The sequence below is a fragment of the Lutra lutra genome, chromosome 9, assembly GCF_902655055.1.
Source record: "Lutra lutra chromosome 9, mLutLut1.2, whole genome shotgun sequence".
In the NCBI taxonomy this organism is placed as follows: domain Eukaryota; kingdom Metazoa; phylum Chordata; class Mammalia; order Carnivora; family Mustelidae; genus Lutra; species Lutra lutra.
The window spans coordinates 86,335,469-86,358,693 of NC_062286.1; the positions used below are offsets into that span (position 1 = coordinate 86,335,469).

The 23,225-nt window shown below is 50.2% G+C and overlaps 1 protein-coding gene across 3 annotated transcripts in view; it reads right to left on the reverse strand.

The window, feature by feature from the left end:
- Nucleotides 1-4,713: 4,713 nt before the first annotated feature.
- TGFBRAP1 (transforming growth factor beta receptor associated protein 1) overlaps nucleotides 4,714-23,225 on the reverse strand; it is a 72,646-nt gene continuing 54,134 nt past the window's right edge. For all 3 annotated transcript variants that reach the window (XM_047745152.1, XM_047745151.1, XM_047745150.1), the window contains exons 5-12: nucleotides 22,259-22,341; nucleotides 19,037-19,378; nucleotides 17,143-17,200; nucleotides 15,194-15,337; nucleotides 13,165-13,308; nucleotides 12,433-12,592; nucleotides 10,100-10,533; nucleotides 4,714-7,334 (exon numbers count right to left, since the gene is read on the reverse strand). In XM_047745152.1, coding sequence (XP_047601108.1) covers nucleotides 7,158-7,334; nucleotides 10,100-10,533; nucleotides 12,433-12,592; nucleotides 13,165-13,308; nucleotides 15,194-15,337; nucleotides 17,143-17,200; nucleotides 19,037-19,378; nucleotides 22,259-22,341 — 1,542 coding nt within the window. In that variant the 3' untranslated portion in view covers nucleotides 4,714-7,157. The remainder of the gene's footprint in view (nucleotides 7,335-10,099; nucleotides 10,534-12,432; nucleotides 12,593-13,164; nucleotides 13,309-15,193; nucleotides 15,338-17,142; nucleotides 17,201-19,036; nucleotides 19,379-22,258; nucleotides 22,342-23,225) is intronic.

The window sequence follows — 23,225 nt, forward strand, 5'->3', positions numbered from 1 at the left end:
TTCCAACTAGCCATCCCTAAGCCTGTTCCCCTGCCACACCTATTCTTTCCTTGGGAAACCACAGAAAAAGACTCTTGCACACACTACCCATCCTTTCCCTGTGCTACCTGATTCTGCCCCCCCCCCAGGATTCCTTGTGCTGGTCTGATGGCATGGTCCCTCCTCTTGGGATCTGAGCATAAGAACTAACTTTTCAACAGCAATCATCTCCTGGTCTGCTGGCTTTTCGATACCCTGACGTGTCTATTAATATAGTCCATTTTAAAGCAAAGGATTCTTCAAATAAACTGGCTAACACAGTTTGTATTGTGTCTTCCTCGGGGGGGGGGGGGGTTCCTTTCCCATGTTATTAAAAACTATGTAAAGATGAAGAGGCAAAAATCCTAGGTGCAGCTGTTGGCCATGGCTGCCCCGGCGGGTGGGGACAGTGGGTCATTCCACAGCACAAGCACTTGTGTTTTTCCTTCTGCCGAGAAGCTGGCTGAAGCCTCAGCCCCCTCCCCCAGCCTCATCCATCACCACCCCCTGCCTGCTCTCCAGACTGCAGTCAAACTGAGTCTCTATTTTCAAGGGGCTACCGTCCTACTCACCTCTGGGCTTGGCTCTGCTCTTCCCTCTGCTGGGAGCACCTCCTTTCTGAGGGCTCCTCGTCTATGCTGTGGGTGTACCCGCATTGTCTCTTCTTGGCATTTGTCCCACTGTGCTGTCATTATCTCTAAGGTGAGCTCTAGCAGGGCCGGACCAGATGTGTCTTTTTTAATGTTTTTTGTTTAAAGATTTATTTAACAGGGAGAGAGCACACACATGCATGCAAGCAGGGGGAGGGGGCAAGAGAGAGGGAGACAAGCAGCCTCCCTGCTGAGTGCTGAGCCCAACGTGGGGCTCAATCCCAGGACCCTGAGATCATGACCTGAGCTGAAACGGAGAGTCAGAGGCTTAATGGACTAAGCCACCCAGGAGCCTCTTTCTCACCGTTTTATCCACAGAACTTAGCACAGTACCTGTCACATAGCAGTCTTCCAGCCTATGCTTGAGGGATGAATGAATGATTGAATATATGACTAAATGAAAGCATGAACTGAAACATGAAAAATCACATTAAATTGGCATTAAATACAATTTCTGGTAACGTGAGTCTTTGAGCTCCCTCTGCTGTTTTTCTCTACAGCAAGGTTGGTTCTAATTCTGCAGTTGCTTGAACAGGATAGTAAGGTGGAGCGAGTCACGGTGGCAGTGGCTGCCCCGGGAGGGACGGTAGCCGTTTGGCATGGAGGACAGCGCTAGACAGCTCCCACGCAGCCAGCCAGCCATCCTCCCCATCCCCTGGATGGCATCCAGGCACAGCCCCTGTCGGGTTGCGAATAGCTGACCTTCCGTCTTCTGTGAAGAAGCAGCTCATTTTCCAGTATTTCCATCAACACGAGGTATCTGGAAATTCTATCAGTAGGTGCACAAATCGGAATCTGGCATAGCACCAGCAGGATGCCAACGTTCAACCATGTGAGACCGCCCTTATGGGAGCAGAGACGACGCTCACACACTCAACTGGGCTTCGTTGTCTTTCCTTGTTGACAAGATTTGTGCTGATTTTGAACTCCTTTTCGAAGGTCCCCCATAAGGCCATCTGGAAGCTCTGTGTGTGGATCTGTTTTAACCCAATGGGAGAGATTAGGACAACAGACAACTTTTCGATGGTTGGTATAGGGTTATATCTTACATGTTGATGAGAATAATGTGATGCATAAACAATGAATCTTGGAACACTAAGAAAATAAAGTTAAAAAAAGAATAATACAAAGTAGCAATTCTAATTTTATATAAAATACATATCAGCAGATGGCCTATGTACGCATGCTTTGTGTAACTAAGTATACTGTATAAAAGCTATGAAACTTGAGTACTGCTCAGCCTTTAAAAGAAAGAAGATACTGACATATGCTACATGGGTGACTTTTGAGGACATTATGCTGAATGCAATAAACCAGTCACAAAAGAACAAATATTGTGACTTATAGGAGGTCCATAGTAATGCAATTCATAGAGCCACAAAGTAGAATGGGGGTTCGGAGGGGCTGGGGAAAAGAGGGTGGGGAGTAAGTGTTTACTGGGCACACAGTTGCACTTTGGGAAGAGGAAAGAGTTTTGGAGAGAGTGGTGAGGGAACTATGAAGGTACTTAATGCCACTGAATTTAAACTGAAAAATAATGTTAAAATGGCAAATTTTGTTGTGTATATTTTATGACTTAAAAAAAAGCCATGAAAATAGCAAGAAGACTAACCCACAGAAAATGTATTTTCATACAGCCATATTAGTACTATGGTAACTTTTTTTTTTACCGAAAATCGATTTTGACTATACCTCATATTTTAAAAAGTGAACAGAGTCTTGTAAATTAAGTGAAAGCACAAAAAATTCAAATACCTTTAGATATGTACAATGGGAAATGCTAATTCTAAAGAAAGCGAAAGTTTAGTGTTGCGGTTTATTTGTAAGCTAAAGTCGACAGTTGGCGGTCCATCAGCAATGCATTGAAAAACACTTTAGAACAGCTGTGGGGGTTGACGCGGAGCTGAGAGCAGAGGTAGGAGCGGGTAGGGGCAGCCCCACTATGCTAATTTTATGGTGCACATTAGGTACTCCAGGTAAATCACTGACACGTGTGGATGAAAGAGGCCGAGGCTAGGATGAGTTAGTCAGATGCGTACCAATGGTGCCATGTGCTGTGTATCGACGCTCACAAGCCTAGTGAGATGAGGCTGGGTATCTGTCTCCCCAGCTCAGTTGGGGACACCAAGGAAAAACTGGTCAATTGAGACAAACGGAAAACCTTCGCTAGAAGAAGATGACCCTGACAGTGAAGGATTGTGGGAGAGCTTGGGCACAGCCTGAGACCCACAATCCTCTGGGGCAGCATTTGGTCTCAAAGGCTAGACCACACCGACTCCATTCCTTTGCCCCGATTTCCAGAAGGGTCCTCAAGATACCACACAGCTCTGACTCTAGTCTACAGAGCACACCACCAAGGTCTAGGTGATGGGACTGGCCCCGGCCCCCAGCTGGGTATGTCGGAGCCCGACAAGACCTAGGCTCCCCGGAGTCTAGTGGTGACATGTTCCTTCCCAAGCCTCACCTGGCCTGTTGAGTGGCCTGTGGTGCTTCTGAGCCCTTGCCGGCCACATGTCTCGTTTAACTGATACACAGCTCCGGACCGCAGACTGAATTACAGCTATTTGTTTCCCTTCCCCGGCTGCGAGCTAAAGAAAAGCAGGCTTCGTTAATTCCAGTGCTTACAACTGAACAAGGTATTAACAAGCTTTTAGATGGCGCTCGAGCCATTTAGCATTTTCGAGGTGAAAGGGCCTCTGGTCCATATGGTCTAGATTCTTGTACATTTTCATTCCCGACGCTAAGGCTGACAGATCCGCCAGGAGCAAATGGTGTGTTAGTACCTAATTAATCTAACACAAGCCACGGCCCATTTCACCGAGTCAGGCGCCAGTCTTTGCTTCTACCAAGTCACATTTAGGACATCGATTTACTCTTTTTCTCTCGCAGCTGCTTGGCCCTGTAATATACTGGTAGGCAGTGGGAATCTATCATTTTTCCCTTTCTAGTCAGTTTTGGAAGCCTAAGCACCCATTTATTCATTCATTCATTCACAGAGAGCGTGTGAGCAGGGTGGGGAGATGTGGAGGGAGCGGGAGAGAGAGAGAGTCCTAAGCAGGCCCCACATCCAGCATGGAGCCCAATGTGGGGCTCAGTCTCACCACCCTGAGATCATGATCTGAGCTAAAAGTAAGTCAGATGCTTAACCGACTGACCAGCTCCCTTTCAATCTTTAATATGCCAATGAGCCACAGGATATAATATAGAACAAGAAAAGGATATGCAACTCGTTGCTTTGTGACTTTCGGAGAGTGGCAACACCGCTGTGTGAGTACTCCAGTCAACCCTGGGTTGGTTGCTGGTTTTGGCGAAGCACCCGGAGGGGAGCTCAGTTGGGGGGGACTGGAGCTCTTGGTCTTGTCCTCCCAAGAAAATCACCTCACCAACCTATGCCTCAGTTCCTGCAACTTGAGATATGGATGCCACCTGACACCTCGCCTTTACTGTCACCCACGAGTATTTGGACTCTACCAGCCTGACTGCCAGGCACAATACGGTTACCGCTGTCAGGGGCTCTCCTCAGGGCTGCCACGGCGTCCAGAATGGAATAAGAAACATGGCAATGTGCTGTGAAATTCATTCCATAGCGTTTTTCACAGACCTGCTACGAACAAGATTCTACGGAAGTCAAATGTAAAAGGTGAAAGAAAGTTCTAGTCCTTGACTCTGTTCAGAGTTAGAAATTCAAGGGCGGCAGGCTCACTTAAAGGGCATCTGGCTACGAGGTGAGGTATGGAAGAAGCGACCAGAAATCTCCTCTGCTAAAGACCTTAGGGTAATGACTGCTGTGAAGGTAATAAATGTCAAGGGGCACCTTGAGAACATGCAGGAGGTACCTTCAGAAGTAGAGCATTTAAAGTTCAGTCAAGTAGGAACAAAGAATTTGAGGGGCGGCCAGGGAACATCGGCTTCAGGTGCTAGGAGGAGCCATGGGGTCTGGGTGAGTAGGTTCCAAAGCTCCTATGACTAGGTACTGTGCAGGTGGAAGCCATCACCTGGCCAAGATGATTTTTATAAACACATATAAAAAATTACAGAAAGAACAAAGAATTAAAAGAATTTTAATAAAATCAACAAGTTTACATTTGTACATCTTGTGTATTTGGGACCTGACCAGGGGTGAAGGGTAAAGTTGCAAGGACAAAGGTTTCCAGAGGGGAAAGCAAGCAAAAGGCAAGGGCCACCCTAGCTGTGTGACGGGCATCGGTTTGACGGTGCGACCCCATGGCCACCCGAGCTGCTCCGGACTCCTGACCTCAGCAAGCACATTTACCAAGCTCGTGGGCATGAACTCTTCGGCTCTCAGGCCCACTGCACCACGCCCTCGGGGGCACTGCCACGTCAACACCTGACAGGCAACGGCAGAGAAACGGTTCCTCAAATTCAACAGTATTTATTGCCCATAGAATATTAATGCCAACTGGGTTCGGTTCATGCTGTTTTAACTAGAGTGGTTACATAGAACCTAATGAGGGGAGGAAAAGGTTGAGCAATGTTCTAATTGTTCTAGTCAACGCCACAGTCACAAAACAGCAGGCCTTTAGAAAGAACCATGTATTTATTTTAAAAATCTGATTTGTGAAAAGGGCCCGTGGGAGTCAGACAAAGAGGAGAGCAAGGTACGGTTCTGAACATAGGAGATGACTTGACTTTAATCCCCCTCATCCTAAAGGATGACAAATGTTTCAAAACACTGACCCATGTTCAGAGAGAGAGCGGAGACTAGTGTCCCCATTTTAGGAATGAGCAGTCACAAGGCGCTCTCCAGATTGTACCCACTTTGTGTCCAGTGAAACAGTGCTTTCAGCAGTGTGATACCGCGCGTGCTAGGGACCTGCTCTCTGAGGCAGAAATGCGACCTCGCGAGTTGTCATGGTAGCGTGCGCAGTGACGGGACCATTCCGTAGCAGTCACCCACAGGGTCGATTCACGACTGGGCTTCTACTTCGCCCCCGTCTACATCGTATGTGGTTGAGTCACAAGGAGAACTTCTTCATCGTCGATTCTTTAGCTGGAGACGCAGCTAGGGAAGAATGCAGGCGTGCTGTCGCTTTCTTGTGCCACTTAGAATCGCCAAAGGAGGAAGAAGACTGACCATGATTAGTACAGGAGGACACTGTTTCGAGAACGGACCACGAATTCTTTGGCCCCTGCTTTGTCAGGCTCGGGGTGACGGCGAGGGGCTGTATCCCAGTGTCCTCCCCTTGTGACACACACAAGCTAATGCTTGCTTTCCCGGCATTGTGGCAGGGGGTACAGTGTCCTGTGTGAGTTCCGGATAGAATCATTCATCCCAGTGAAGAAATTTGAAAGAGGGCAGTGAAGTAAGGACAACTTCGGCTTCTCCGCGATGTCTGGCAGGTGAGTCCCCCAGTCTGTGGTGAACAAGGGGGACCCCTCCCATGGGTTCAAGAAACCTCAGAGCAGGCGTGTAAAGTGCTGGGAGGTAAGGCAGCCTGACTAGACTTCCTCATCGGGGTGTGCAGAAGCACCCAGTAGGAAAGATGACGTCTCGGTCACAGGCAAGGGTAGCTGCCACCCACTGCCTGCCCTGCTGAGGGTGTGAGGTTCAAACTGGCCTCTCGTGAAACTCCACGTGGCTTGTGCTCATAACGTTTCCCTTTTCATTTCCCGAGCGGTCAGTAGGAGGTACATTTTAACAGGAAAAAAAAAAATGTCCCTAACGGATACAACAAATAAGTTTCCAAAGAAGAGAAAAACTGCAGAGATGACAGAACTTCAAATAACAATTTTTAGTCAAACATGGCCATCATGGAGTTTCAAAATCAGCAGGTAGCGTGACAGGACAGGAACGTGCCGCAGGCCACCTATCTGCTGTCCTCTTTCACGTGATGGGGGCGGCAGCTTGTCACCTGGGCTTTAGCACTTTCCAATGGGTCCTCGACTTCCCCGAGAGGGGGTGTTTGGGTAAACAAGGCAGAATCCTTTAGGGGTTGAGAGCCGGATGGGAAGTAGGCAACAACAAAGACTCCCCCAAGGTCAGCCGTTTCTAAGGGCAAAGGCAGGGCCCACGAGGTAATCCTGGAAACAGCCCCCACCCCCCCCGCGCCCCTTAAGGCTGTGCTCCTCACCCTGCCCGGCGACAGTTCCATCTCTGGGCCACCCTGAAGCAGGCATTTCCAGTGCAAATGCATTTTTGAAGACCAAGGCGCAGGGGCGGGGGCAGGGGTGTCCAGCTTGTCTGGACGGCATGGGGAAGGCTCATTTTTCTCTCAAAGTAGACATTTGTTTGGGATTACCGTGTCCCGGGACGGGCGAACCCTGATGTGTCTCTGTTTCCAGGATTTCCCGTGAACATTCAGGGTGGAGTGGTCAGCAGCGAAAAGTCCCTGTTTCACATTGACTGCAGTCTCCCAGCGCCCAGATGTCACTCCCTGGCTGACACCAGTGCAGCGGCTTTCCGCTCTCTGCACCCAGCAGGCTCGGTAAAGAACTCAGGGTCCTCCTCGCGCCCTCGGGTGGGCCTCTTCAAGTCCGAGCACCGGGGCCGGGGGAGCTGGGGTTCGTGTGTCTGCTGGCAGCACAGTGGGTGTGGACGAGCCCACCATTTGGGTATCTAACAAACACAGGCTCACAGAAGGGATTTTGGCACATCTGGCAGAGCTTTTTGTCCGAGAGCTGAACTGAGCTTCCTTTCAACTTCATCTGAAGAAGAAGAAAAAAAAAAAAGAGTTATACCAGAGCAGACACGCGTCACCCCACAGATCTCGAAATAGAACATTAGAGGTGAAAATAAACAAAAACGTCCCGAGTAACTGGAGAAGTAAAAATAATAGTAATAAAAATTTTTTTTTAAGATTTTATTTATTTATTTGACAGAGACAGAGACAGCAAGAGAGGGAACACAAGCAGGCTTCCCACTGAGCAGGGAGCCCGATGTGGGGCTCAATCCCAGGACCCTGGGATGATGACCTGAGCCGAAGGCAGAGGCTTAACGACTGAGCCACCCAGGCGCCCCCTCCCACCAATTTTTTTTTTAAATGCTATGGAACTGCTTTCTTGTTTCATGAAAAGTACTTGCTGCTGCCTCACCCAGGCATTTCTATGCAGACCCTCTCTCAAACATTGCCTGAGCTCTGCGTTTGCGCAAGGTCTGTCAGAGAGTGACGTCACGTCCGAGCTGGGTAAGCCCTTATAGATGATCTAGTTCCCGGGTCCTCTCATTTGCAAACAAGAAAAGTAAGGCACAAATAAGGGACTCCATCAAAGCCATATATGGTCGATTGGTGGTACTGCCCTGCCTGGTTCTAGGAAGCATCCTTTCATTTGTTTAAAGGTCACTAACCAAACCAGGCTGTACCTCCCCGGACCCTGTCTGATAAAAAGGACTACAGTTCTGCAAGTGAAGAAGCCTTTTTGCACAGTTCACTGGTGTCTGCGCAGGCAAGCTGGCCTACCGGCAGGATCAAACCCAGCTTAGGGAAGTCACCCTGTACTCCTCAGTTTTCATCAGTCCTTCAACAAATGTTTCTTTAACACCTTTGGGACGCTGGGCTTGGCTCTAGGGATACCGAGCTCGACAGCTCAATTCCCTGCCCCCAAAGAACCTGGAGTCTAACAGTGAAGGGAGACGATGATGGATATATGCATGGAAGGTGTGGGTGGGCAAAGGAGGGGATTTCCTGCTTGAAGGGACATGAAGGTTTCACAAAGGAAGAAGTACTAAGGCTGCATTGTGAGCAGGCGGTTAGCAGGCCCCAAAGGAAAGGTTAAGACTGTGTCAGAGGGAACTGCAGGTACCAAGGCCGTATGTGTGAAACAGTCACATCAAGGAGGTTCCATGTGTCCCGGGAAGCAGGGAGAGATGGAGAGGGCCAGACCAAAGGAGGGGAGATGGGACGTTCCAGGCCTCAACTCCTCTTCTAGAGAGTCATGAAGGCTTCCATGTGAGAGGGCCACATCAGTTTCCCACTCTGGAAAGATCCCTGGGCTGACTGCATGGAGTGTGGGCCTCACAAGAGAGAAGTCTCCAGAAGGGGATCTATACTGGGGTTCTGTTGTGGACTGAATGTTTATATCCCCCACCACCTCCCAAATTCCTATGTTGAAGCTTTGATTTTCAATGCGGTGGTATCTGGGGCCTCTGGGAGGTAACTGGGTGGGGCTCCCAGGATGGCACTGGGGCCATTACAAGGAGAGGAATAGAAGTGGCCAGGATGTAGAGAAGAGGAATGGTTGTGCACTGTTGGTGGGAATGCAAAGTCGTGTAGAAGAGGATGGAGGTTCCTCAAAAAAGCAACAGAACTACCTCGTGATTAGGCAATTCCACTTCTGGGTATTTATCTGAAGGAAACTAAAACGCTAACTTGAAACACTAACCCCCAAGTTCACTGCAGCATAAGTCACAACAGCCAAGGCATAAAAAAGCTTAGGTGTTCCTCGATGGATAAAGAAAATGCAGTATATTTATATGACGGAACACTACTCGGCCATGAAAAGGAGGGAAAGCTCACCATCTGTGACAACATGGATGGACCTAGAAGGTATCAGCAAAGTGAAATAAGTCAGACTGAAGAAGACAAATACTGTGTGATCTCACTAATACATGGAATCGTAAAAAAAAAAAAAAAAAAAAGCCCAACTCACAGAAACAGAATGGACTGGAGGTTGCCACAGGTGGGGGCAATGGGTGAAGTGGGCTGAAAGGTACCAACTTCCAGTTATAAAATAAGTAAGCCCTGGGGATGTGATGTAGACCGTGGAATCTACAGTTAACACTACCATATTGTATATTTAAAAGTTGCTAAGAGAACGGATCTCGAAAGTTCTCATCACAAGAAAAAGACCTGTAATTATGTGTGGTGACAGGGGTTAACCAGACATAGTGTGATGATCACATCACCACACACGGAAATATCAAATCATTGTACTGTATACCTGGGACTAAAATAAAAAAAAAAAAAAGAGGGAGAGAGACCAGCACTTGTCCTTTCTGTGCCATGAGAGGACACAGTGAAAGATGGCCATCTGTGGCACTGGTTCCTGCAGCCCAGCCCACCAGCCAGGGACCTAGAATGTGGAGGTGTGAGCTGGCTTGGGATCCACGTCTGGGCTCTTCATGTGCTATGTGACTTCCCTGGGCCTCAAGGTACCCTTCTGGAACACGGGGAGAGTGGCAGGAGACACTGCATGAGACAGCTGAGAGGATGACGTGACCCATGCTGCCCGGCGTAGGACGCTGCCTGGAACACCATCCAAGCATCGCTGTCTAGGCGGGGAGAAGAACGGCACCTGCCAGCCCAGCTCCCGCCTCTGCCTCCATGTACCTGGGCTTCTACGTGAGCATAATCAGGTATTTGAGGTGCAGAGAAGATGCACCCGGAACTACCTGAAATAGAACGCGCCCCCCCCCCACCACCGCCCCCGCCGGGGTCTAGAAGCCGGCACGGCCGGCCGGGCCCAGCTCTCACCTTGTCGTACTTGTAGATCAGGTTTTCGGACTTGGCCAGGCCCAGAGCCACCTGAGTGGTCCTGCGGGCGTGCACGCTATTCCGGACGGCCCCGGTCAGGAACGGGCGCAGCAGCTGCACTGACCAGCTGCCTGGCAGTAGCGGTAGGACCCGGGCGGCGTCGAAATCGGCCGCGTGGTGGTTCAGGAGGTCCGTGGCGGCCACGGCCAGCTCAGGCGCGGCGGGGCCGGGCTGGAGGTACATGGCCAGCAGCGTGTGGAAGAGCCGCTGCCGGTATGGCGGGTCCCGGCCCTCAGAGCGCCACAGGCAGTAGTCCTCGGCCGCAGCGAAGTCCCGCAGCTCGTGCACCAGGATGCGCAGGGCCTCCTCGTGCTCCTCCAGCTTCCCATGCAGGATGGCGCTCTCCATGGGGAGCCCGGCACCTCGGGTTCTATCTGCGTGGCAGCAGCCTGTGGTTAGAGCCAGCCCCGGCTTGCCCCCCCGCCGCCCGGTGCTCTCCACTCAAGAAAGGGCAAAGCGCGCCCGGCGACCTAGGCAATTCGCACAAGGCTTGCTTGGACCTCCGTGCCACAGAGCTGGGTGTTCCCAAAGGGGAAGCCAGTCCCTACTCACAGGGAGAGCCTAATGGCAGAATACACATTTTTAGCGACTGAATAGAACAAATGACCTGTCATCCTGGTAGGCCCTGGTGAAACCTGAGTATCACGGCCGCAGGCCTTCAATTAATCCGGCATCGTTCCTATTTTCCCAGTATGGGATCTTTCAACTATGGCAAAAAGGCACTTTCTTGATTTAAATTCAGACACTAACCCTTCCTGGCAAAAAAGTGCCGTGAACCCCTTTATTCCAATTTAAACTAGTATTTCATGTGAAGGAGTGTGGGTTCCTATTGTTAAAAATCCCTGTCAATGTGACTCTAAAGCTCTTTTGTTTCTTCTGCAATCTGAGTTTTTAGGCTGTATGGAAAATGACACCAACCCATAATTTTTAAAAATAGGACTTATTTCACAGGGTCGTTGTGGAAAGCATCGTAATGCACGCTAAGCATACTGACCTGGGCCCGGCACGTACAGCCACCAGTCCTCATTATTCAGATTCCATATTCATGAATTGGCTCGCTTGCCCAAATTCCCATGGAATCCCCAAACCAGCAGTCACAGGGCTTTTAGGATTATTCGCGGACACGCACAGGCTGGCACACAATTGGAGCCACCGGCCATGCACGGTCCCAGATGAGGCCCCGTAAGGCCATCGAGGCGCTGCCTTCTTGTGGCAGCCCTCATTCTGCAAACAGTCCTCTCCAGCGTTTACTCAGTGCCACGATTTTTGAGTTTTCGTGCTTTTTCTCTTGGTGACATTGCCATTTAAAATGGGCCCCAAGCACAGTGCTGAGGTGTGGCCTCATGCTTCCAAGCACAAGTGGACTATGACGTGCCTTATGGAGAAAACGTATGTGTTAGCCTGAGCTAGAGTTCTGCTGGCTCTGAGTTCAATGTTAACCAATCAACAGTACCTATTAAATAAGGTGTCTTAAACAGAAGCACTCCTAAAACAAGGTAATGTACTGATGGGTGATGAAAATGTTGTGATCAGCAGTTTGCAGGAACCTGACCCTGTACTTCCCTGGGAGCAACCGTTCAGGATTCAGTAATTCGGTGTTCGTGGAGACTTTATAGAATGTAACTATGGCAAATGATGAGAATGGACTGTAGGTAATAGTAAAAAAACTGTCAATGCCATTAAAGACAGAGAAATATATTATTAATCCCAGTAAGAACAAATCTGAAAATTCTATGATGTCAAATGTATCAAGAAACTAGCTAATTCTACTGGGTGTATGCACTGTGCTGCCTTGTGGCACTTTATACAACACAAAAACCACAGACTCTGCAACCCAAGGAAATGAAAACCAGGCTCTCGTCCAAGATACCTGCCTGCCTTCCTATGGCTCAGGGCTCGGTGACAGCCCTGAGCTGGGGACAGTGCCAGCTGGCACAGCCTGGCCCAAACACTGGTGCTATCAGAATGAACTGGGATTCAAGCACAAAGCAGAGTAAGGCAGTTTAAATGAAGGCATGCTCGACAGATAACACAGACTTCCAAACTCCCTGGGTAGCTTTGTGTCATCAGCTAAAGAGCCCATGTCTGTTTCTAGAGGGCGGAGGCCTGAGAAGCTTCGCCCCACCCTGCAGGCAGGCTGACTTAGGGCCAAAAGAGGCTCAGGGACTCCCCCCAGTGGACTCAAGACAAGATGCGACACCGGAGCCTTCATCAGCTCCTTCCCTCCTTGCTGGGGACCGGGATGGAGGAGAGACCAGTGAACCGCCCCTCACCTATCAGCAGGTGCACTCGGTACAAATCAGACTTCTGGAGCAGGTGCTGGAGCTTCAGCTGTGTGTCTGTGGCTTCTGCAGCCTCGCTGCCAGTGCCGGACCTCTGCTGCAGCACCTTGTCCAGGTAAAGGAGGGCCAGCTGCGTGTGGTACTCTTCCTTCTGTGGGAGATGGGATTCCAGCCGACGGCATTTACAGGCGGGGAACATGGAGCTCCCTGAGCCCATGGGAGCTCCCAGACCAGGACCACGGAGCCGCCGGGGCGAGCCAGGGCAGGGTCTCGGGGGCAGTGAAGAGAACACGCTCACCGGATGGAAAACATCTAGAAACTGCCATCCAGAGAAGGCAGACTTCACATCCGTGAGAAAAAACATAAAAGGGTCGTTTCTCATTTGCAAAGTGAGGGCCCCAGGATTTAGGTATTTTCCAAAAACGTGCAGCTTCTCTCATTTCCCTTAAGGATAATTTTAAAAGGAGGGTCAAGAAAAGGCCGCATGTTCCTGTAATCTTCGGAAACCTCTGGGCTTCGAAAACCTCCCCTAGCCCACCCACGAGGACAGGCTGAGCACCCAGAGCGCAAGGCACTGAAAATACACTAGAACATTTAAAACAGCTCCATTTAAAGTACTACATTAGAACCACCTGCCAACAGGCTTCCTAATTCCATTCTGTTTCCGAAAGCACAACTGTGGCATGGCAGCCCCCCCATGTTTGTCCAGGTCCATGGGCTCACCTGCAGCCTCCTGTCTATGACCAGATGTTCCAGGTATCTGGCAAGGGCTGTAGGGTACTTCTTAAGGCAAGTGAGTACTCTGTCCGGATTGAAACTGTTCTGCTGCTCATCCAAAGGTCTCTTGGTGAAAACCTGAACTCCAACCTGGAAGAACAGCAGCAATTACCTATTACTTTTTTCGAGGGCACTGCCCATTTATGTTAGGGTAAAATTGTTGTCAGAAACATGGGGATACACAGGGGTGCCTGGGTGGCTCAGTCAGTTAGGTGCCCAGCTCTTGAATTAGGCTTAGGTCATGACCTCAGGTTCGTGAGATCGAGCCCTGCATTGGGCTTCATGCTCAGTGGGGAGTCTGCTTGTGATTCTCTCCCTCTGCCTCTTTCCACTTCTAAAATAAAGCTAAAAGACAAAAACATGGGGATATAGACAAAACAGGCAGGGTGGGACACTGACAAAGACCAGAATATGACACAAAGACAGGAAAGGTGACCTAAACTCTGAAACCTCCTCCTTTATTCTCAAAGGGTCAGAAATGAAAGAAAGAAACATTTGTTGGTAGCAGGTTTTGACAACCCAGGAAGCTACATCCTTTGCACGATGAAGATCGTCCGAGAACAAGGAGGGTCACTTGCTGAGCAGTGAGTGACAGAATGCGTACAGTCCTGAACGTCCTGTAAACCCAGTGCTCTGCACACAGCCCCATGATGTAGCTCATCTGTGCACATCCACTGGGGCAAGTTTCCGGATGGCCTTCCCATGCCTGTCGAGTGGAGCTCGCTGTGGCAGACCCATCTTCCAAGGAAATGCGAAAGGGTCAAGTAGGGGAGTAAACACATGCCATTCCTCCCCTGGGCAGTCACGGACATGTGCTCACTGTAGCTCATGCAGACACGCACCCCATGGGTCACACCACACAGCTACCCTGAGTGTGAATTCTGAGTTCTAGAAGCCTGGATCTGTGCTATACCAACTGTGCGACCTAGGGAAGTTTCCAGAGCTCAGCTTTGGTTTCCTCGCCTGTAATCTCTACCCCGTGACCCTGCTAGGATATTTAACAGAGACGATGTATGTTGAGTGCCTGGCGTATCATCAGGCTGATACCATCTATCAGAATAGACAGAATTCTGGGAATGATTCGCTGATGCCCTCTATCAGCACTGGGAAGAGCCCAGTGCTTTCGACAGCTTTGGGTATACACACAGGTGAAGTATGATGGAGTAAGAAGTACGTGAGCCCACGGGCTCAGACCCCCAGGTCAGACAGCACCATGTAGGACATACGCCAGTGGAGATTTCAGAACGGCAGATATGACAGAGAAAACTCTATGTTTATGATGAAGGTCCTACGTCACAAAGCTAAGTCTGTCTCTCCAAACGGAGCTGAGGAAATGTTCCTGTTTTCAACAGTGAGAACGGAAATGCTACGACTATCTGTTTTCCCGTCATCTTGGGGCTTCATTGAGGAGTCCGGAGAATGTTGTGCCTCCTCCCTCCCCCACAGCAGCCACCAGGCGCTTCCTTGGCGTGTTTCCTCCCTGCTGTCCCTTCTCAGCCTCCTGGACAGCAAGTCCCACACAGGGCTCCCTCCTTCCTCCAGACCCTCAACTTCTACACCAGGGGGTGTGGCACAGAGATAGGACAAGGGTGGGCCTGCAGTGGCCTGGTCCCCACACCCTGCAAAGGCGACAGTGCATCGAAAACGGAAGTGCCACACTTGGTCAGGCGTGGGGAGTCACATAGACACACACATTTTTCAGAAGACGCTAAGAATGTGACCTGGCTATGCTTTCTCCTTTTCTATAAGCATGGCCTGCCCCAGACAAAGAGGCAGACCAGTGCATCTCAGAAGGATGGAGATGCAGAACCTTCCTAAGAGCTGGCACTCCGGTGGAGCAAGGAGAGGTATTAGAAGGGAGCGAACTGCAGACAGAGCGGGGCTTGTAGCCTGGTGGCTTGTTTCTCGCTGAAAACCAAGCCTTCTATTTTTGCTAGCGGCTGCCCCCATAAAAGAGCATTTATGATGCACAAACCTCTTCACTTTTCTGCAGGACCCAATCGGCATACTTCCACACGAGTTCCTGGTCTAAGCTATAGGTAAGGAAGTCGACGACATATTCATACAGGTCTGAGCGAGTGGAGTCATGAATGTCCCCATTCACAATGTTCACCCAGAGCTGGAGAGGAGGAAAGAAGAAGAAATGGAAAGTTACATACCCTTTAGAATTAGCTAAGGAGGGGCATATGTTTACTTATTTGGCCTTCTGATACTTGAAAGTGGTAGGACAAATTCTGAATGCCTAAGTCAATTGTAAGGTTTTCGGAGAAATAAAGCCATGTATGTAGTAGATGTGGTCCAGGAAATCAAGGAGATAAAGCTGCGGATTCTTTGTCTTTCCTTTCTAATGACAGCGCAGTAATACAAATAGGAAACACATCATACAAATGTTTCTTCGTGAAATAAACGATCACTGACAGCATCTCGACACAGAACAAGAAATTCACCTGCTTCCATCCGCAGGACTGTTTCTACCTCCCCCGACACGGGAATCCTTGACTTTGAAGTCCCTTGTGAACTGGGATAGTCAGACACCATGCCTTCAAAAATACTGGTCATTCTGTCCTCTAGTGTTCTGTCTGGTGCATGGGGGCTCATGAGAGCTGCCAACAACAGTCCCTTGCTATTTCATCCAGAAACTTCCCTGTTGTGTATACCGAACCTTCTTTTCGGAAACCCAGAATGGGGCCACATCACAGGGGGCGGGGAGGCAGAGGCTGCCCCACAGCCCGGACCACATCCCCTGTACCCCATCTGTTTGTCCACCACACTGCCCTTTAGGACCACGCCACTCTCGAGAAGCCCAAAAAACAGGGCTGGCAATGTCGTCTCTGTGATCCTGGTATCAGCATGGGAACCTTTCCTATGGTACCAGTTTCCTTAACACTGACATCCTCACACCAAATAAGCTAATCACACATGGGAAGTGTCATTATTTTTTACAGCAGAATTCTGCCACATGCACAGATTTCTTTTGTATCACTTCAATTTTGCCAATCCCTCCTCTCTCTATGGCTCTGCTGATGTCACTATTACACTTACATCAGGCCGTAATTCCTACAGCTGCATGTTTTAGAGTATAAAAATATTGCCCTTGATGTCCAAACCTACTCGAAGCCATTGGGGTACGTGTTGATGGAAACCAGTTTTTGTTTGTTTTTTTTTAAACCTCATCTGCAATCATGTTACCATGACAGTGACACCCAAGGCTGACTTGAGCTTGGAGACAGTGGCTAATGTTCTCGGCCACTCACAGAAGAAAACAAAAAGGCCCGTGAGGAAACTATAGCACGGACTCCAGTGGAGAACAAGTGACAGAAGGAGAGGATGTCTTCTGACCAGTCACAAGCTGCCTCACAAGAGAGGCGAGACAAGACAGGAGACAAGAGGTAAGTGTGGCATTTTATCTCTGGCACAGTATCTCTGCCAGGGCCACCGGAACAGCGGTTCAAATCCCTGTCCTACCGCTGAGCAGGGCTGGGAGCCCGGGCAAGGGACCGGCCTCGATTGGCTTCAGTTCTGTCACAGGTGACATGGGGAGAATGATGTAGCCTGCCCACCGGCAACAGTCATCAATGGTGGAAGTTCCAAGCAAATGGCTGTCCCCAGGCTTAATTTCCCAGTAAGGCGGTGATGTCACAGGCCTTGGGGCTCAGCAATCAGTTCGTTTTATTTCTTAAATTTTCAAAAACTCAGTCCTGATAACATCTTTGAAAGAATTGTAAAGACAAAGAAAAGAAAACTGTTGGCTGACATTTCTCAAGGAATTCACTTTCTAAAACAGTATATTAATTTTCTTCTGTAGAAAAGGTTATAGGTCAGGCAAAAGTAGTCTCTATCAACTTGGGAAATTTTTTTCCTGAGTAATACTGAGTTAAAGGATAGTGATGTTTAAAAATCAGGCTAAAATGCTTTTGAACTCACCTGAACAGCAGCAGCATCTTGGTTATTATAATGATAGAGTAGTCCAAGTGCAAAATACCTGAAAGAAAACAAGGAGGTGAGTATGCTCTCTCCCAACCACCTGCTGTGGCTGGCACCCACCCAGTGACAGGCCCCTGGATGACCCTCTGGTCCCCTATACTTGGTTCAACAACACATTTTCAATGACAAAGAGATCCTCATTTCTGTTTATTTACTTCTGATATTAAAACATATGCCCTACTGGGGTGCCTGGGTGGCCCAGTTGGTTAAGTGTCTGCCTTCAGCTCAGGTTATGGTCTCAGGGTTCTGGGATGGAGCCCTGCATCAGGCTCTGTGCTCAGCAGGGAGTCCACGTCTCCCTCTGCCTGCCGCTCCCCCTGCTAGTGTTCACTCTCTCACTTCCTCTCTCTCTCAAATAAATAAAATCTTAAATAAATAAATAAATAAAATGTACGCCCTATCAACTTCCAAAAAGGATCATCCTCAAGTCTAGGACAAGCTAAAAAATAAAATCATAATTATACTACAAAAAATTCTATTTGGATTTGCTTTATAATTTCCTCAATATTGATATAATTTCGTATCTCTTCAGGTGATTACTGTTAACCCAACATAAGGTGTTCAAAGAATACTCAGAAGGTGTGTCATCCGAGCTATTAGTGAAAGACGGGGTCAGGAGTCTGAACACGAACAAGAGCAACACAGGCCCATGGTACCCAGCCAGCGCAGAGATCAGGTCAGGAGGAGTCCAGGGAGGGCACCCAGGGTTCTAGGCCCTGAGTTTCAATTCAGGTTCCGTTACTTTGGGACTGTATGGTCTTGAGCAAGTGGAATGCCTACCGGCCCTCTGTCTTCTCACTTGTGTGTGGAAAACGTTGGTGGTAACATGGCATGGCAGTTCCAGCCTCCCCAGGTCCACACGGGTGCCCTGCTCCCCATCTTCCCCATCCCCAGCTGGTGACGAGAACAAGCTGACCCGGGGGACATGTTGGGTCACCCTCCAAGAGCGAACTCTCAAGGTATCGAACTCTTCGCTGGAGTCCGCCTCTTCTCCTCAGCCTTTCGGGGGGTTAAGCTAACTCTCCGGACCCCACCACGCCACATCACTACCACGAGGCATCAGTGTATTTTCTGGTTCCTGAACAAAGCAACTCCCTTCCACAGTCTATCTGGGAAACTGAGGGAAAGTGTGGGAAGAGCCAGTACCCATGCAGAGACAGGATCTGGGTCTGTGATGCCTGTGGTTCCTGTGGGCCTTCGTCAGTCCTTCTACCATTCCAAATACATAACAAAAATGACAGAGGAAGAATCCTACTGCTTAAAGGAGTCTAGGGGTCATCCAACACTTTTAAAGAACTCCCTCACTCCCCCGGCTGAACCCCGTACCTGCCCAGAACAAAGCAGTAATGGGCTCCTACCCAGTCAGGGACTGTGGGTGACTGCCCTTGTGCATGCGGCAAGGGTACGGGTGTCTACCAACTCATGCTCATGATGAAGGCAGAGTTTTAAGCCATCTGCGTTTATCAACAAGATCAAGAAGTCTCCCTTTTAACCTTTTTACCCAGCTGTCTATCTATCTGTGCAATCTGGCCGTCAATGACTAAAGCGCACTGCGAATTTTACCAACATACACATGGTGACGTCCACGGATGAGCCCTACGTGGAACAGTACAGATGGGGGCGCTAAGAATCACTTCATGCACTGACTGGGCCTATGACGGGCTGTGAGAGCGCACGCCTTCCGAGACCCTCCAGGAGTCTGCAGACTGTGCCAAGGTGGGTGTCCAAGCTGGGGGGTGCCCAGCTGTCACGGGAGGAGTCTTGTGGGGCCTGAGACACGGCGGCTGCAGCACCTTCAAGGGGCCCTGGCCGCACGCGGGAAGGGAACACTCACTTGTTGTGCTTCTCCAGCCAGGCAGCGCTGTCGGTGAGGAGACAGGAGTTCTCGGTGACCAGGAGGTCCAGCAGGCTGTCGTGGTCAGCCTCCGCGTACAGCTTGAGCAGGGCCGTGTCAATGTCCTCTTTGTAGCCATTGGCGACCTCTGTGCTGCGGACTTCGTTCAGGTAGCTCATGAGGAAGCGCTTACACTTGGCCATCTTCTCCTGGTCCCCCTGGGTCAGCTGGTGTAGGTCTGCGTACTCATGGAGAGGAGGGTGGGACCGTGTGAATGAGGAGGAGGTGGGCAACAGGAAGGGGTAGAGAGAGATCAGCTCCCGGACGTCAAGCTGGCCGCTTCTGCAATTACAGTGTCAAACTAAATGAAGCAAAAAGAGAGAAAGAGTACACATAGGCGCACAAAACAACACGGGGGGTGGGCACGTCCGCACCCGCTCGCAGGGAGCTGGATGTGTAGGCGGGCGTGGCAGAGCACGGCGCACTGTGCGCCCCCACGCAATTCCAAGGAAGCACAGAGGGGGCCATGCAGAAAGACACACGCACCGCCAGTGCTGACATGAGTCTCGAGACCCCTGAGAGGGTCCTAACACCAAGGGAGCAGCAGACTGCCTGGAAACTAAGGCCAAGAAGGGAACGCGGAAGGAACACAACAGCACTGTCTGGTCAATGGTGAAGGACCGTCCTTATGAAGCCAATGCTTCTCCTGGCACCAAACTATAAACAGGTTTGCTCACTGGTTCATAAACAAGGGACTTTGCCAGAAGGTGACTTACAGTTTCCTCATCAAAGATCCTATGATGGGAGCCGCAGGAGCATTCGTGAGGCTGTTTCTGTGGTGACTCTCAATGGCTTCTTAGAGCATAAGGTTAGGCCACAACTCGGAGCATAAGGTTAGACCACAACTCCAATGGTATTCTAACTGTGCAAGGCCATGGAGCCCCTCTGGTGACATCCCACCTCTGCTTTCCTGTTGGCCTCGTCCCCCGCTGTGCCCCCCAGCCTGCTCGTCCTGTCCACTGTGGTAACAGCGGCAGCATAAAGGAGCTGCAGACCTCAATGCAGCCCCACCAGGGGGTCCCTCTTGCGGAAGTAGACGCAGGGTTCCCAAACATGAATGGGAACCCTAGGTTGGGCCTGGGGTCTTTACTCCCGGCAATGTTCACGACATCCACCTTCCTTCAAGTTTGGACAGTCTCTCCTCCTCCCCAACTTCCATCCTCTGGTTCTCCTTCCTTCCACTCCTGCCCTCTAGTCACTTTCCATGGTGCTGGGCCTCTTTAGGATAAACCCCAGATCTCTGAGCACAGCATTCTGGGGCCTTCCTAGCTGCTCCCAATGCCCTCACAGCGTCAGCTTCCACCATCCCCCCCCACATTCTGACACTTCAGCTGCACCCATCACCTCTCTGGTTTACACACTTCCCACCTGGCCTCTGATGCCTTGTTCCTTCTGCCTAAACAGCAGCCCTCATGGAGGCAGTTGTGCTCCCTGGGGGACACCGAGCCATGTCTGAGGACTTCCGGTCACCACTGGCAGGCGCTATTGGCACTGAGTGAATAGAGGCCCAGGGTTCCTCCGACGCATGAGAGAGCACCCCTAACAAATTATCCAGCCCAAGAGGTCCAGACTGTAAGATTCTCAATTTGGGAAGCTTCTCATCATTTAGGATGCAGCCAAATCCCAATCCGAGCCCGTGCTCTGCACCTGCCCTCAGAGCGCCCCACCCCCACTGCAGAGCGGCACCCGCGCTGCTGCCCGGCGGGCCCACGGCCGCCATCCACACGCGCACGGGTACGCCAGGAAAGAGGCGGCAGTCTCACCCCGCACTCTGGCGCTGATTCTTGGGCCAGGTCTGCTTCCCGGGAGGAGTGCTGACCTGACCGCACACAAGGATGGGCCGTATCACGTCTCGGGGGACAGACACAGAGGGGAAGGGCCCACAGCACGAGTCCCACAGAGGTTCTCTCTTGGGTGCCGACCACAACGTGTTGGCACTTGTGGTTTCTCCACCAAACTGAGATGGAATGCAAGGACAAGTCCCACATCAATGAGGAAAAAAACAATCCCACGTTATTAGCAACGTCTGCCGTGGGCGCAGGAAGGGAACGCTTGCCTTGGGCCTGCCTGCTTCGAGGACCAATTCTCTCGGTCACATTTTGACAACGGAGCAGCCGTCAGTTTACGCTATGAAGGGGTTGAAGCGTGAAAGACGGGGGAGCCTTGTATTAATGACTGACAGAACCTACAGCTATTCTGTTAGAAAAATCTGTGAACTGTTCTAGGAACAGATTATGACCACTCGCCCACTGTTCGAGATTAACCCATGAGAAGATGGACCCAAATGAGAAGGTTTTTGATGCTGCAGGGACAGAACAGGCAGGACAGAAGAGAGCGAGGTCCACAGGGACAAAGAACCTACATGAGTCCCCCAGTTACTGCTCCTGCCAAGAACAGATGAGAACACCACACAGAATACGACCTAAGTGTAAGTTAGAGGGGGCATCGCTATTCACTAAGTGACTCCTTCTTGACTCAGAACGTTGTTCCCTCAGTCCCCTGTGCGACAGAGCAGGAGGCCGGAGCGGTGGTGAGTCCAAGAGCCTGCGGAACAGGCGGCGGACAGCGTGCTCCTGAGCAGTGCTCTGCTCCGGCCGCTCCCCAGATGTGAAGGATCTGTTTGACGCTTTATACACCCTTTATCCTTGAGACGGCTCTAAAACGTGCAGGATCTAGTCTAGTTAGATGGCCTGAAAACTCAGGTCCTAGCTTGTCCTTACAAACGTTTCCTTGTGAATCTTGGAAGGAGCACAGTTTCTACCAGTCTTCCCAGGGGCGCCTGCTCTGTTCCTAAACTTCTGATTTCCCATAAAATCTCTGAAGAGAAGGAAAAGTGAGCAAGAACAGCATTTTTCTAGGAATTCTCTGCATTACTGAGTTCACTCTAGGACTCCCTTCTTCTCGCTCCACAGGACCATTATGGGAGCCTTCTCCTCCTCCTCAGCCTCTACCCTCTTCGAGACACAGGGCAGGTAAACTGAGGCTAGGGAGTGGAGGAGAGAAATGAGCACTGCTGGTGGTGCTGTTGTCAACAAGCCTCCCCACTTCCCCCTGAAGCACAATCTAACCACGGCAACAATTCCCCTCACAGTATCATGGTAGAGATGGTCTTGACCACAGAGGGACACGTGGGAAGGCTTGCTATCAACACCTCAAATTTACCTGAAGAGCTCTTTAGCTTCCAGGAACTGAAGTTGTGCAAATTGTATAAACCCGGCCTGCTGCAGGATCCTTCTGTACATTACCTGCAAGGAAAGATAGGTTGAATTCATCTCCGAGAGACCCCGCAAAACCCTGCAAAACCAGCACAATGGGGAAAAACTCTCTGGTCAGAATGCAAACCCAATGTTCAGGATTATGCAGAAATCAGAAGTTATAAGGTAAAGAAAAAACATGGCATATATGGAATTATTTCCAATACAAATATATTTCTGTGCATGTGTGTGTCAATGAACTAACTTCACATTCCTGAAATAAAGTTCTTCTCTATTTGACTATTCTTCCCTCTCCATAAATCTCATCTTCTTCCCCAATGTGTCCTTTTATCTTCTGTCCTCCTCCTCCTTAACTCATAGGGTTAGGGGGACAGCTTCTACTTCTGGTGGCTCAGACAGCAACAGTCCCAGCGTCTCTAGAGGTCCAGAAGCTGCTCCCCGTGCTTCCACTCCTCTGGAACTGACACTTCACTTCTGAGTATCCCTCAGAGCACAAGGCCAATGCCATTTAGTCAGCAGACAGATAAATCCACATGCTTTCCTAATCCTTCTCCTGGAGGGGTGCCCGGCCCACGGTCACACTCCCCAGGCAGAATTCCTGCCATCAAGCTGCCAGTGATCTCGGTTTCAACCAGGATTGCCCAGACTTCCTTGACCATGGAACTTTCTTCTCATGACATCCAGCAAGAGCAAAGGGCACTCTAGAGAGCATTCCTGTAGTGTCTTAACCCCACCCCCTCCTGTCGCTTTCCAGCTTGGTCAGTGCTGGAGTTGCAAGCATCCTTCGCTTCAAGGAGCTCTTGGACATGCCTCTTCGCTCTGTTCATATTGGTGCCAGCCCACAGTCAGGCGGTCACCTCCTCAAGATCAAAGACTCCAATCATATTTCAAACCCTGGGAGTTCAATTCCTCCA